This window comes from Ursus maritimus, unplaced genomic scaffold (assembly GCF_017311325.1).
Source record: "Ursus maritimus isolate PB19 unplaced genomic scaffold, ASM1731132v1 scaffold_14, whole genome shotgun sequence".
Lineage (NCBI taxonomy): Eukaryota > Metazoa > Chordata > Mammalia > Carnivora > Ursidae > Ursus > Ursus maritimus.
In genome coordinates, this window is record NW_024423786.1 from 66537879 (window position 1) to 66549700 (window position 11822).

The 11822-nt window shown below is 51.2% G+C and overlaps 1 protein-coding gene across 2 annotated transcripts in view; it reads right to left on the bottom strand.

The window, feature by feature from the left end:
* The window catches only part of PMP22 (peripheral myelin protein 22), a 31307-nt gene that overhangs the window by 14880 nt on the left and 4605 nt on the right, over positions 1-11822 (bottom strand). For both annotated transcript variants that reach the window (XM_040630060.1, XM_040630059.1), the window contains exon 3: positions 10584-10683. In XM_040630060.1, coding sequence (XP_040485994.1) covers positions 10584-10683 — 100 coding nt within the window. The remainder of the gene's footprint in view (positions 1-10583; positions 10684-11822) is intronic.

Sequence of the window (11822 nt, forward strand, 5' to 3'; positions counted from 1 at the left end):
GCGCAAAATCGGTCTTAGTCAATATGTAAACAAAAGGGTGAGGTCCGTTCATCCGATAACACCTGACTTACAAAATCAGGCTGTGGGCCAGGCGTGGCCTGCAGGGTGTAGTGGTCAACCTGTGCTGTCGCAAAGCAAGTCAAGATGTCATTATTAGGGTAGGGTGACATCTGATATAAGGGACAGCACCACCAGTGACAAGCCTGTTTTACGCGGAGCAAACCTAACATGACACCAACACTCCAAGGGCCAAATCTGAGCTCCTATCCGAGCCCCAAGGGCAGGGAGAGACTTTCTCTCCAACTGCAAGTTCGCAATCATTCGCTGAGCCCGTAATGAGCACCCACGGTCATTCTCTGGGCCCCGCGCAGTGGCTGGCCCCCGCTCAGTGGCTGGCCCCCGCTCAGTGGCTGGCCCCGCTCAGTGGCTGGCCCCAGGTGGATGCCTGGGTAAATATTTGTGGAGTTCCCATGCAACGTTTTAATCTCCAACCCTGGTGCAGAGCATGGGAATTAAACGCCCTAAAACCCTCCGCAGGCTTGATTCAAATGAGAGTGCCAGGTCCAGGAGCTGCTGACAGCTTTCTGATGCGGGCCGCGGCTGCAGGCAGACCCAGCTCCCCCAGCAGATAAGGGCAAGCTTGAGTTACTCAATGATCAAAGCTTGCCTCAAGGTCAGAGTCCTGCTGCCGTGGCAGCTAAGCAGCGAAGGAAGGACATCTGCCCCCGCAGCTGTATTCTTAGCCTGGGGCCTGCAGTCCAGTGCGTCAGGGGCTCAGAGAGGATGAAGCACTTTGAAATATGCCAGATCATCCGGGCCCTTCAGCATCTTTCATTACCAGCTCCAAGCCACCTGCCCCTCCCATCCCCCCCCCCCCCTCCGGGAGTCCCGCTGGGCTCTGAGCTGCTCCTAAAAGCTTTCTGACTCCATTAGGAGAACGGGTTTTCTTGGAAGGGAGAGAGACGACAGGTGCGGGAGAGTCAGAGGAGAGGGAGGCCAGGAGAGAACACAGCCTTGAAGAAAGAGGCCATCAGAGGGAGTGAATCCCAACTGCAAGAGATCGATCTATCAGATGGCACAGTAGTGTAACGCTGGACTGCTTGCAAAAGCACGTGACCAAAATAATAATAATGATGATGACGATGATGCTTTTAAAAAATAAAAGTTAAAAAAAAAAAAAGCACGAGACCAAACCTCCCCACCCACCTGCCACCACAAAGTGCCATTTTCCTTACTTCTCAGTATGAATGTCATTCCGGGAAGAGCTGACTGCCAAGAGGCCTCCGTCCCCAACAATGTGGCCTTTGCACTTAATGTTTCGCCCACCAGCCGGAGCGCGTGCAGTGCCCAGCGTGGGTCCCCCGCCCCAGGGGCTTCAGTGTCATCCCCATCCAGACCTGCTGACAGCTTTGAAAGGAGGTTCAGGTCTCAGGCTGGATGCAAGCCAGAGGGGAAAGCTGAGTGTGGGCTCTCAGCCCACAGCCCGCGGCCTGGAGCTCACAGACAGGAGGAAAGACACATGGCAGGGGGCTCTTCCAACACGTAATCATGGGGGGGCCTGTTAACCAGAGCACAACCCATGGAAAGAAACGTCACATCCAAGCGTGTCCGCTAAACCTGACACCGTCAGTCAATTAACCGAGCTCCTAGTTAACAGGTGCGATGGAAGGAGTCTTTCAGAGCCTAACTTGTATCTGTGGTTTGACACCAACAGTCTTATTCTGCTAACTAGTCCTGGGGCTTGAAAAGGGAATATAATATATGATATAGCACAGAAGCTGAAATTAGGAAGCTGTTGGAGGCTGCCCTTATTTTCCAGTTGGAAAACTCTAGAAACTAGAGGATCCGATTAGGCTGGGCTGTGTTTCTCAAAGAATTGCTGTGGGACCACTCATCCCACTGGCTGATTTAAAAAAAAAAACAAAACAAAAACAGAACGGATGGGTTCCACGGTCAAGTCCATTAACCTTCCTCCTTGGATGTTAATTGCTATTAAAGGCTAAGAGAATTCTTGCCATAAAAGAAGAAGCCTTCTTCGCTTTCGAATTTTCATGTTTTTCAAATTGACTCATCACACAACCTTCTTGTTTTAGGAACAGACCTCTTGGAACCGCTGGGTTTGGCCAGAAAAACGGCAGTCGAGGACAGAAAGGCATTGTTTATGAGCTGTATTATCTGAGAGAGTTCAGCGGATGAGGGGGGCTGCCTGTGTTATTTTCAGGATCTTTGGGTTTGAAAGGCATTCTCCATAGAATAATCATCAGAAGCCCCCTTTCCTTGTAATCCTGAAAGTATTTTCAAAAAGGCCAAGCATCGCGGCAATTAAGAGCTAGAATGGAGCCCCTACCCCACCAGCCACAGTAACCCCCCCTTCCCCTCCCCTACCACAACACCCTACTCTCCCCTGCTTGGCTACTGAAATTCTACCTAATTTCCAACACCCAGCTCAGAGGCCAAAAAAAAAAAAAAAGGGCAAAAAAGCAAGGACTCCTGAGGTCTACTGGGTTTTTCCCTGCAACACACCCCCGTGTTGAGAGGTTCAATAATGTGTTCGAAATCTATTGAATTAAAGGAGCTTACCGCCTTCCTTTAGGGTTAGAATTCACAGAAGCCAGGGAGGGAGGAGGGAGAATGGTGTGGTGAGGAAACGAGGTCCCCCACTCTCTGTCCATCAACCCGCCAAAGCCAAACCACCGGCCTAGCCCCAGAGGGGCAAGAAGAGGCTCGTGCCCGCTCTCTAGAGGCAGAACGTGACACAGCTGGGACCTCAGAGGAATCTGGCCAACACCAGAGAAGCCACTGAAGGAAGGAGGCATCACCCAAACAACGGGAGAGCCTCGAAGACTAAACTGGGGTCTCTGAATATTTGAGGTCAGCCTAGGGACCCTTGAGAAGTTTGAACCGGGCAACCTGGGCAAACCCCAGTCTAGTACATCAGGCAGGAAAGAAGCCGTCAGAAATGAGCGGACCTAAGAGGGGACAGACTTGGGTCTAACGCGGGACGACGCTTCATGACAATACATCATGCATCTCTCCCATATCACTGGCTACTCTTTCCGAGTCCCTTCTGCCACCTCCTTCCCACACCCCGTTTATTCACTGGGGTACCCCAACACTCAACTCTGAGCCCCATGCCTCTCTTCCTGCCCTCCCCTCTGCCACCTCACCTCGCACCCCTTCCTCCAGCCAGCACACTCAGCCACGCTGGACTCTTTCCATTACCTCCTAGAATAGTCTTCTTGTGATTCTGCCCGTGACCAGTCCCTCTGGTCTCCAGCCACAAGACCGGGAAGGAAGAGGCCTTCCGGACCCAGCTCCCCCGACCCTCGCAACTTTCTATGTCATCACTCTGTCTCCTTCAGAGGCCTGTCCACTCTCCGCACTTGAGTATTTATTGTATATTCTGGGTCTCCCCCCAAGTCACCGTGAGCCCCACTAGAGCAGAGACTCAGTCTTTCTTGTTCAGCTCTGTGTGGTCGGTTTGTGGGTGCGCTCAATATATTTGAGGAATATAAATGAAGGGGCCATGCTGTTAGCTCTTGGAAAATGAAAAAGGCTCTCTTGGGGCACCTGGGTGGCACAGTCGTTAAGCGTCTGCCTTTGGCTCAAGGCGTGATCCCAGCATTCTGGGATCGAGTCCCACATCAGGCTCCTCCGCTGGAAGCCTGCTTCTTCCTCTCCCACTCCCCCTGCTTGTGTTCCCTCTCTCACTGGCTGTCTCTCTCTGTCAAATAAATAAATAAAATCTTTAAAAAAAAAAAAGAAAAGAAAAGAAAAGAAAAGAAAAGAAAAAGGCACTCTTGAGAGGTAGTGAGCTCCCCATCACTGGTAGGATGAACACGGGGTGGGCATAGTGGAGAGGGGTCTGACGCAAGGTGCAGAGGGAGAGGGATGGACTTGATGACCTCCCAGGTCCCTGCCAACATTGGGAGTCTACGTGTGTGTCCATGATGACACACTCAGGAGGCTTCGTGCCAGACATCCTTCTCTCCTGCCCTGAAAACCAACGCCCACAACCTCAGGCCTCATGACAGCCAATCCCCTCTCCTGAAATACAAGAGATGCTTTCTTGACTCTGCTGGAATCCTGGGAATGCAATTTAAATTTCTGAAAAAGCCAAGACTGGGAGCTTCAAGGGCCATGTGGTTCAGACCCAGGTTTGAACAAGCATGCAGAATTAACTCCTGGATGTTGGTGTCCGATGAGAAACTTCGCGGGTTGAAACATTAGCCTTCTGACATCACATCCCACCCCTTGAACCTCCCTCGCCTGCCAGGCCCTCCGCAACCCACAAGGGCCTGTAAAATCAAGAGCCGTTACTTGGACAGAGATTGTGGGTTGGCCCAGAGAGCCAGGAAGATTTTAAATTGCAAAACGCGAACCCATAAATGCAGAGGGCCTCCTGTGTTCTCTACAATCTGACCAAGAGCTGAGCCACAGACGAGGAAACGGTCTGATGCCCTTGCCGAAATGACAAGGCCACCAAATGGATAAAAAAAAAAAGAGAGAGAGAAATCTGGAATCAGGGAAGACACAGACGACAAGTGACCACCAAGGCTCAAGCTCGGGGCTTCCGAGACTGGCAACATTTGTGTTTTTCTGATTTTTAATCCAAGGCCTCAATCTAATGCCCCCCACCTGATTGCCATAGAATGGAGAGGAAAAGCATCGCCTGGTTACTTTCTTGGCTTGAGATCCTGGCTCCAGCCCACTCTGGCACGGCGGACCTGCCTGGTGTCACTGGGAAATGGGGGTGCATATATGCCGCTACCCTGATACAGCAGAGGTGGCCCTGGGTGCTCTGGGGACAGACTGGAGGACGGCCTGGTTTTTTCCTTCATGCTTTTGTGTTCAGTATGGGCCCCTTTTTGAAAAAATGAGCCCTTCCAGCTCCCAGGGTCCCAAGCAGCCCGCAGCCCAACTCCGAACTCTGACCCATTCTGCTACCCACCAGGTCCATGCAATGAAACAGAGTTGGGAGAAAGCCTGTGTGTATTTGGACCTAAAATGTGCAGAATATGGAGAATTCAAAACAAAAAGCATTAGTTCGGTCAATGCAAGACACGTGTTTTGCCGAACCTTCTGGGTCAGTTGATTTTAAACTCCCTCATGGCCTAAGGGCTCCAAGGAGACAGGTGCCTTCAGGACTTGGAGAGAAGGCTTGGTGCTTCCCCCCTGCTCCCCAGATCCCAGCAGGAGCTGCTCAGATCTCATCAGATTGAAAAACCAAGGCTCTAGGAACTGGCCTCCTCTGTCTCTGGACGGATGTCTGTTTGTATGGACGCCGCCCCGCGGTCCCGCCTGCCAAGCCCTCAGGCTCCGCTTTCTTACTCAAGGCAGACAGAACCTGCTTGTTACTCAATACTAATTTCCTACCAGGAAATGACATTTATGGCTATTTGGAAAATTAAATGTGAAATAGGTGGATTCCTATGGGATTTTGCGTGGAAACAAAAGATCTCAATGAGGAAGATGGGCAAAGTGGCAATGGAAAAGAAAGCAATGATGAAAGGGGTAAGAATCCCATGTCTCGGGACATTGACCGGACATACCTCAGTGCATTTCTACTGTGTAAGATTTCTGACGTGTTCTGCCTTACAAATGATCCGGACTGCTGCTCCAACTTGGAATAAGATGGACAGAGATGCGTATAAAACGCAGCAGGTCTGAACGAGATTGTAAAATGTAGAAATGCACCCATATGCACCAAACTGCTGACTAGGGTCTGGAAGGATCTACAGGCCAGTGTGCTAATTCTACCCCTTGCCCTCTGTCTTCCCACCATCTGGAGTAGCTGTGCACCAAAGAACAGAGGAAGGGAGAAAGGGAGAGAGGGGGGACCTTGAGATGGGAAGTTCGTGGTCAGGGAAGTAAGAGGAGGCTAACATTCCAAGATGAGGGGGGAGAAGAGATGGGAGGTGAGGTTTCATGGGAACAGATCATTCAGGTAGATTCCTATGGGATTTGGTAAAGATCTCCATCCGAAGATTAAGACCAAGGAGAGGCCTCTGAAAGGCTTCAAATCCAGAGTCATAGGCCTGGCTTTGTATTTTTAAAAATATCACCCTGAATTCAATGTGAAACATGAGTTACAAAGAAACAGGCAAGGTGAGGGCTTAGCGGGCTGCCTCCGTGGCTCTGATAAGTCCTGCAGGCATGGCAACACACAAGGGAATGGCCAACGGTCAGGGCACAGTGGCGGGAGGCAGAGGGGGTAGGGGGAACCTATGAAGGTACAAGGAGCGAGGACGAAACACACCCAGGCAGGCTGCCGACATGAGCAGCATTCACTGAAATCCTAGAAACTGTCAAAGAGGTGGGTTTGGTGGGGGAAGATGCAGAATGACTAGTTCGGGGGTGACTCTGAGGCATCCCCGGGGGAAATGTCTAGGAGATGGCTGGATATGCAGGCCTGGAGTTCAGAAGAGAGTTAGAGGCTGGAAGAAAACAAAGATCCCAAAGACATCACAAAACAATAAGACTTAAACAAGACTTAATGACTGGAGACGGAGAGAGACAGAGGCAAGTCTAAGGGTTATACACTTGCCGATATGGGGCTCAGTCAGAACGGTGGGGCAGCAGATGGAGCCCAGGACACACAAGAGATGAAATATTTGAATAATCCTAAAATAACGGGGCTTTGCTCAGAAACTGCTTAGGACCCAGCAGAGCTATGGTAAAACAGTATGAACAGGTACGGGGCGGGGGGAAGGCCAAAGCCCCAGAGACAAGTGTCTCTGGGAGGTTTACTAGGAGGTTCTTGCTATGAAATTTCTAGGAATTGAGAAGCCACACTTCCCACGAGGCCAAATGACTACATTCTCGGCCTCCCTTGTTAACTAGGTGTGGCTGTGTGACTAAGTTCCTGTAAAAGCAAGAAACAAAAATGTGTGGTCTATCTGGAGACGTTTCATGAAAAGGAAGGGCACACATTCTTCTGCCCCTCTTTCCTCCACCTTGCTGCCTGAAGCGTGCATGAGATGGCTGGAGCTCCAGCAGGACTTTAGTCCATGAGGATGAGGAGCAAATCTAAGAGATGGTAAAGAAAGGAGCTCTGGAAGGTGCCTGGGTCTCTGACAATTTCATACAAGTGCCATAAACGATCTTATTTCAGCCACTGCCTCTTGAAGATGTTCTGTTACATGCAGTCAATCTTAATCCTAACCGGACTACTAGCCGACTGGTCTGACACGTCCCCTGCATTGCTGTCCCCTTGCTGGCGGTCACGTCATTGCCCGGACAGGGAGTAGCCTCCTCCTTGCCTGTATTTATTTAAATCCTGCCCATCCTCTGGAGGATGGCTCAAATTCCACCTCCCACACGAGACTTCCCTTCCACTTCCTCCCCTGAACTCTGGCGCTGCCTGCCTGCCCCCACTCCTTGGGCATCTGGCCTTCGCTGCCTTCACAGTGATTCATCCCTCCTCCCTTATCCCCTGGCTCCTCAAAGAGGCTCGGTATCCCCAAGGGCAAGGTCCACGGTTTCCAAGGCCTCGTATTCCCTGGGTCCGAGAGGCATTCAATGCCAGGTCATGATGCATAGGCCCCGCGAAGGCTCTTTCACCTTCACCTACAGTCAGGTACAGGATGGACGCAGAAGGCATGTAAATACATTTAGAAAATAAGAAGGCAGGCAGAGTTGAGGGCAGCTCGTAAGAAATCTGAAACTAACATCAATCTAATATCAAAGGGTAGTGGGGCGGAAGATCAGAGACATCGCCTTCCAACTACGTCACACAGCAGTTAACATGAGGTTAATGTGGCGAGCAAGGGGCACCATTCATGCAGAAGACAAAGTGCACGGGGACCCCCCGGAGAAGCGCCGGGCCCTGGCCCCACACCTTCAAACACAAGCCCCTTCAGAAAAAAACAGCAAGTCAGATCAACCAGCATCAGTTCACATAACACGCTTGTAACATGCTCTTCGCAAATGGATATCGATAGCGAGTTCCTTTTGATTACGTCGATAAAAAGTATGTTTGGAACATTCTGAGGGCAATCGCGGACCAAAGTCGGTGGCTCACGCCTTAATATAGTTTCATTTGTCTAATTTTTGTAATTACATATTTTTGCGCCCACTGTTTGCCACGGAAATTGTTCGACTGGATCAGCAAGGCCAAGGAGACTCAGAGGATTCCGCTCCCCCCTCCATCAGAGCTGACCCACCAGGAAGACATCAGCAGAGTTAACTGGGGAAGCTTCCATGGAAACTTCTGACTTAGAAGAAGCTCAAATCCAGGGGCGCCTGGGTGGCACAGCGGTTAAGCGTCTGCCTTCGGCTCAGGGCGTGATCCCGGCGTTATGGGATCGAGCCCCACATCAGGCTCCTCCGCTATGAGCCTGCTTCTACCTCTCCCACTCCCCCTGCTTGTGTTCCCTCTCTCGCTGGCTGTCTCTCTCTCTGTCGAATAAATAAAGAAAATCTTAAAAAAAAAAAAAAAAAGAAGAAGCTCAAATCCAAACAAAGCCAGCTGACTTAAGGGCGTGTCCAGATTCCCTCAAAACATCTGAGAAGGCAGATGGGGAAGAGAACCCATGCTCTGGGGTCTCCCTCCCCCCACCCCGCAAAGCAACCATATGGATTTGGAGCCCACAAGAAAGACCCCGAAGTCATTGTCAATGAACCCAAGGAAAGAGCTTGGCACAGAAAGAGCCAATTAAGGGATGAGAGGTCTCCTGATGAAAGTAACACTGGTCCCTCTTTGAGATGGGAGAATAGCCATTTACATTCACGGCAGGTGCAGCATAAAGGGTCCATAACAGGCCCCGAGGTGAAGACCGCTCCTCTTCTCGATTTGAGCACAGTTTAGACGGCTGCTCCTGTGCCCCCTTCTGGACCTAAGAGTCCAGGATTCCGTGCCAACCCCACACGGCCAAGTGCCACTTGGGAAGGCTGCCTGTGGACACCGCCCCGCCTCAGGGAGAGCCACCCTCTCGGGCCGCGTCACCGCTTGTGACCACCAGGTGTCAGTAGCGAGCGGCGCGCCTCCTATCCCAGGGCTTCACGGAACTCGAGCCAGACCCTGAAGGGGGGAGACACCGGATGCTGCGGCTTTGGGGACAAGCAGGGCTATGGCCACATTCTCAGGCACGCATGAGTACTTCATTCCATTTGCCCGGTTGCCAGCTCACCATGCAAACTCACGGTGCGCCCTCTGGGATGTTTTTAATTCAGTATCTTTCACGCACTCCGAGCAAAGAATCAGGACTGCTCCTGTCAATAAGGACGGAGGCCTTTCTTTTCTTCCCCCCAGGAAAGTGACAACATAAAGCAGGGTTTTCTACTCCTTGCCTATCCTCCCCACAGAAACTACCAAATCATCATTCTAGCACTTTCTCTTTATACTGAGGTTCGAGATGTTTGGTTTGTAATGCTTCGGTGCAGTTTCGGTATTACTGGGTGCCGAGCCCACGGGAGGCAAAGCCCAGCAAAGAAACTGCATCGTGCAAAGCCAGAACGAAGGGTCCCTTCACGGCCTGCTTTATTGCGCTGGGTCTAAACTGGTCTCTCTCGTTGGTTGTAGCATCTTCAACAGAGATAACTGGATCATGAGTTGCTTCAGCAACAATGAAAGCCGTACTCTTTTGGTCTTTTAAAACCCAGGATGTCAAGAAACCTCTCTCTGCCCATCCTACAACGACTTCCCTCTCCAGGCTAAGGACATATCTTTTGAAACGCGAGACCGTGCCAAGCCAAGCCGACCATGTCCTCAACGCCAAGCACTGCAGCCCCTCCCAGGGGCCACGAGGCCACGAAACACCCAGCCACCCAAAACAATGCACCCTCTTTACCTTGGCCTCTCCGTATCTAAAGACACAGGACTCCCTGCTCCTTCGTACTGCTCTCTCTGAGTACTTGAGCTGTCCAGTGGATGATTCACTGCCAATTATCCCCTTCACTCGAGTCCAAGTAAGCCTGGTTTCAAATATCTCACAAGCAAAGACACGGAGGACAGGGGAGAAACACAATCCTCTGGATGGAGGACCCTCCCAGGCTCGGCTTAGCGTTCTACAAATAGCTTCGAGTCCCCATCGTGCCACAAGGAAACACTCAAAGGTTCTGATGCTAAACAGCAGCAGGGGGGCCCACGACCTAGAAAAACAGTCTTGTAAATGGGAGGCCAAAAGCTGGACCAAAAACTACCCTTGGGACCGTCCCTGAACCAGGCAGAGGCAGGACATTTCTGGATAGAGACAGCCACCGGAACGAAGATGCTAGTTGGATCCCAATCCCAATGGGGTCAGCCTGAAGTCTTGCCATTGAACGACCTTTGCTGCTTATCTGCATCTGAGTTTCTTTGCCCACAAAGAGCATCACATCAGGTGATAAGGGGGAGCTCTAGGGCATCTTTCCAGATCCAGATAATGTCCAGTGATACCCAGGGTCTTGTCGTAGCCAGGGGAACTTCTGCCCCTCTCCTTTTGTCTTGGATTCCTGGTCCCCCCCGTTGCATTCCACCCCACCCCACCCCAGCAACAAGGTTGGAGCTGTGTCCTTCCAAGAACAGGTGTTTCCGGGTCTGGACTGAGAAACACGGCACCCACAGACCAGGACAAGCATGTGGCGCAAAAACCCAGTCTCACCGTTCGTGGATGATGAGTAACAGTGGAGAATGTTGCTCGAAGACAAGAGGCTACAGTTTTGCCAGAGGTCAGTGCTGTGTCCATTGCCCACGATCCATTGCTAGAAAGAACCAGACATCTTAAATCAGACAAGCTGCGGAGGAGCGAAGGGAAGGGAAGAGCAGCCTCATCCACCCATCTAGCTGGCTCGCCCCTGCCCTGCCCAGTGTCACCTGGCCAGAGGCCACAGTCATGCGCGAAAAAGGAGAGAGGTGGGGGTCTGGCTCAGACATGGTGTTGCGGGGGGCGGGGGGGGAGTGTTTGCAAGCGAAATGCACTTTGTTATTAGAAAAGTAGCACACGCGTGTAAGCGGATATGTGCAGAAGTACGTATAATAGAAGGAGCCTCGCACTCAGCCTGGGACACCTGTATTCAAGCCCCTCCCCTCCCTGATCTCCTGAGTGTTGTTCTGAGCCTCTCTCCTTACCCATAATTCCTATTAATCCAACAAGATTAATTAAGACGTTGTAAAGATGCTTATAAATGATAGAACAACCCACAAGCCCCCAACATCAGTATTTCTTGTTCCAATAATTATCTCTCAACCTTTGAAACAGAGGGGAATAGAGTGCCTGGAATTTGCCTTACATTAAGAAGTTAAAGCCACAGTCACATAACTGCCTTAAGTTTCAAATCGAATGTGCTGGATGTTTGATGGTTCTGTGACCCAAATTACCCTGACGACCTGTTCTTGCAGTGAAGGCGCTGGGTCCACATCCTAAAGCAGACCCAGGACTGTGAACTCTTTCCTGGAAGAGCCCATGTTAACCTTCCAATATCCAGCCCTCCAGGGGTGTTGTATGAACTAAGCCGCCCACCTGACCTATGACATGTGGAGAAAAACAAAACTCCATAAATACTCCGCTTCCTTCCTCAACGAATCTACAGCGAGAAATTTAAAAAAAAAAAAAAATGCTGAGCACTCTCATCAAATGAAGGTCGGGGAACCCTGGCTCCGCACTGAAATTATCTGGCGTTAACGAGGCCTGCGCAGCTAACCCAGTCCAGCGATTGCTTCCTTCCTACCCCTGAATCTGCTCCAGTTTTCTCAAAACAACTGGAAGGGGGCAGATTGCCAGAAACTGCAGTCTGAGACTTCACGTTGTCTGCAAAGTAACACCGCGGCGGGGTACTAGAGGGAGCGCGGCCGGAATCGTCGCCCCGGGGAGACCGGAGCACTTGGGGGGGGGGGGGGGCGG